Consider the following 3,536-nt stretch of genomic DNA (forward strand, 5'->3'; position numbering starts at 1 on the left):
AGGATTAAAGGCATGCCCTACCAGCAGGGCGGTGGTGGTGCACCCAGCAGATGCAGAGGCAAGTGCATCTCCAATGATTAGCAACACATGATGCATTTCCTTTGCCCCACTGCTTTTGGTTTTTATTTAACATTTTTAATTGTGTGTGTCTATAGAGGGGTATGTGCACACTGAGTTGCAGTGTCCACAAAGGCCAGAGAGAGGGTTGGATTGCCTGGAGCTGGAGTTATAGGTGGTTATGAGCCACTTAGTGTGAAAGCTGGGAACTGAACTCAGGTCCTCCGCAAGAACAGTACAAGCTCTGAACTGCTGAGCCATCTCTCCAGCCTCTAAGTTTTCATCAAATATAATAAAATAATAATATATTATGACACTTGGCATGCTGAAGCACATCCATATTCCTAGGACTCAAGAAGCAGAGGTGGGAAGATCACAACAAACTTGAGGCTAGCCTGGTCTATGTGAGTGGATTCTATCTCAAGAAAACAGAATCCTGTTATGGCCTAGGAATGCAAGCCAGTTGGTAAAGTGCTGGAGCTCTGCAGACACAGGATGATCAGAAATTCAGTGGCATCCCCAGCTACATTATAAGAGTTCACGGTCAGTCTGGGCTACCTGAACTGAGGAAAGGGCTTGAACAAAACTCGCCGGGCGGTAGTGGTGGCAGCGGCAGTGCACGCCTTTAATCCCAGTATTCAAGAGGCAGAGGCAGGAAGATCTCTCTGAGTTCAAGGTCTACAGATTGAGTTCCAGGACAGTCAAAGAGACACAGAGAAACCCTGTCTCAAAAAACCAAAGCCAAACCAAAACAGTCCTGAAGCTCAAAGAGAAGGAAGCTTGGGCTGAGAGGCCAAGGTGTCGTTCTCAGTTCTTTCTTGTCCCCACACGCAATTTCACCAGACCAAACTGTTCCAACACCTGGACAGGTCTGAGCTGTGTTTTTATTAGGGGTGTGGTCACTTCAAAGTCCCACACCTATCCCAGCAGGACAGAAGGGCTAAAGAGAGCCAGGGTGGGTTGAGGCTTCAGTCAACAGCCCTGCCTAACCTAGGAGTCCTACACCCCTGCATAACATCAGTGCGTATTTCAGGAGGAAAGACCCGGATGACTGGGGGTGGGACAGTGGCCCCACATCTTCCCCCCACACACATTTAGGCAAAAAGGCAAGTTAAACAACACCTTTTTTACTCAGCAGTGAGGGCTCTGCCCTGAAGGACGAGTCTGCCATGTCCCAGCCCCTTCTACATTCCTAACGGCTTGGATGGATCAACATGCGACTTTTACCAAAGTGGACAAAGAAATAAGATGATGCCATTTGGGGTTCAAAAAGCTCCTCACCATTGCGAGAGAAGCATTGTATACCCTGAGAACAACAGAAACCCTTGAGCACTGGATTCAAGGCACTCTCCCCTTGGGCTCCACGTGGGGTCCCTGCACACAGTGCAATGAGATCTCTGCTGGCCAGCCTCTTTCCAGCCCACAGAGGAGGGTGGTAGCTCAGCTGTCAGGGCAGGTGCCTCTCTATCTGTTCAGGGGGATGACGGAAGATTCCTGGAGTCTGTGTAGAAGCTGTTTTTGTAAGTCTTCCTCTAAAACCTTCCACCAAAAGTAGTTCTCACCCCGAATCTTTGGGGGCTCATCTTGGATTCCTGGGTTCCGAAAAGCCACTGCCACTAGCACATTCAGGCAGATACCATCCGCATGGTCTCTGCCCAGGTGCTGCAGTCCAAGCAACCCCTTGGTCTCCACGGCCAGATTGTGGAGAGTCAGACACTCCTGTAGCAGCCGCAGGATGGCCACCTTGACGCCACCCCTTTGCTCCATAGGGGTGAAGCCACAGGCAGTGATGGGCAAGTGAGGTGTCCCCACTGAGCCCACCAACACCCACACTGACTGGACTGTGGTATAGGTGGCCACCAGCCGCTGGCAGACCACACTGCAGGGAAGCTCTTGAGGCAGAATGTGAGGGTGCATGGCTTGTTGGCAGAATTTGGCACCCAGCTCTACCAGATGAAGAACATCATGGGCTCTAAGTGGAGTGGGCAGGGAGACCCGTGGGTACCAGCCAGCCTGTAAGGACTCAGCATCTGCATCCTTGGAAGTCTTGAGAACTCCACCTAGGGGAGATTTGGGGGATGAGGACAGAGCCAGCATGAGAAGTGTTTAGTCTGAGAGAGAAAAGGGGCCACCCAAGCTTTCCAGGTGGAGGACCCCCTTCCCCCCAAGCTCTCAGCCTGCAATAGGCAATTTACAGAGGCCACAGTATGGCTGGCTTAGGAGAACAATGGAGGAAGTGCCCGCCCGAGTGCCACCAGGTGGGTTGTACCTGTGGGTCGAGCAAGGAACACAAAACGGATCCAGGAGGCACCCCGCTCCTCCACAGACAACAGTGTCACCGGCTCACAGAGCAGCCCAGCCTCCTCCTTCACCTCCCGCTGCATGGCCTCCACGATGGTCTCCCCGGCTTCCATTCTCCCCGCAGGGAGGTACCATGCTCCCCGGCACTCTCTTTTGGCCTCCTGGATCATCAACACCTCATCCTGAGAGAAAAGCGAGACATCTTCACTCCTACCCAGCCAGTCTGGGGGCTTTAGAAAGAGCAGCCCCTATCTGGATGAATGGTGGCCCAAAGCTTCCTTCTTGGTAGACACCTTCAGGGTTTCAGGGTCCTCGGGACTCAAGAGTCCACTGTAGTTCAGTGCTGTGGCGGCCTTCTCTATGCTGTAACACAACTTTGGATTCAGAAGGATTTCTGTTTGTAGGAAAGGGCTGAGGTCCCTGGGGGTTGCTTCAAGGAGGCCCTATGCTGAAGGTTGCCACCACTCCAATACTGACTCATATCTACGCCCCTGTGTTGCACTCTTGTTCCCCATAGGACTTAAAATCAGCTTGTGTCCGGTGGTCTCCATTTTAGGGTCTGAGCTTTGAAACTCAGCTCCGCCCCCACACTACCTACCCCTACTTGGCCAGATGTTTTCACATCGACTTGTACAGAGGGGTTCACAGACAGACAGACAGACAGACAGACAGACAGACAGACAGATGCTCCCAGAGGGTCAGAGACCTACGTGTAAGCTCCCCATTACTAACGGTGGGGCCAGAAGGGTCTAGGAAACCCCTTCAGTAAGCCAGACATGGTGCTAGATTCCTGGTAAGGAAGGAGGTATACTGTAGGCCTCTCCTAGAGGAGGCGAGCAGGAGGGAGGATGAGACAAACCGCCCCGGGGCCTCGGCTTCTTCCTCTGTATTATAGTCTTTAAGGACGAACTCGCTTAGCCGCTAGTGTGAGAGTGCTTTGCAACACTGGGAAGCGCCACGCACAGGCAGCGGCCGTTGGCTCGCCTGTTCCCACCGGGGCTGGCGGCGCGCTCCCGAGACCAGCTGAAGGCCGGCGGCCGGACGCTCACCTGCTCGTTGAGAAACACGGCCAGCACCACGTAGCAGACATTCTTCCGCAGCCGCACGGGCGACAGCGGCTTGCCAGCCGGCTCCGAGTCACAGCTCTGCACCAGCAACCCCTTACCCCCCAGCACGGT

At 53.5% G+C, this 3,536-nt stretch overlaps 1 protein-coding gene across 1 annotated transcript in view; it reads right to left on the reverse strand.

The window, feature by feature from the left end:
- Positions 1–923: 923 nt before the first annotated feature.
- Positions 924–3,536, reverse strand: part of Nudt18 (nudix hydrolase 18) — a 2,810-nt gene continuing 197 nt past the window's right edge. Inside the window, exons 1-3 of the mRNA XM_038310389.1 lie at positions 3,408–3,536; positions 2,327–2,540; positions 924–2,117 (exon numbers count right to left, since the gene is read on the reverse strand). The exon at positions 3,408–3,536 is cut by the window's right edge and continues 197 nt beyond it. Coding sequence (XP_038166317.1) covers positions 1,522–2,117; positions 2,327–2,540; positions 3,408–3,536 — 939 coding nt within the window. The 3' untranslated portion in view covers positions 924–1,521. The remainder of the gene's footprint in view (positions 2,118–2,326; positions 2,541–3,407) is intronic.

Source organism: Arvicola amphibius, chromosome 13, assembly GCF_903992535.2.
Source record: "Arvicola amphibius chromosome 13, mArvAmp1.2, whole genome shotgun sequence".
NCBI classification, from domain to species: domain Eukaryota; kingdom Metazoa; phylum Chordata; class Mammalia; order Rodentia; family Cricetidae; genus Arvicola; species Arvicola amphibius.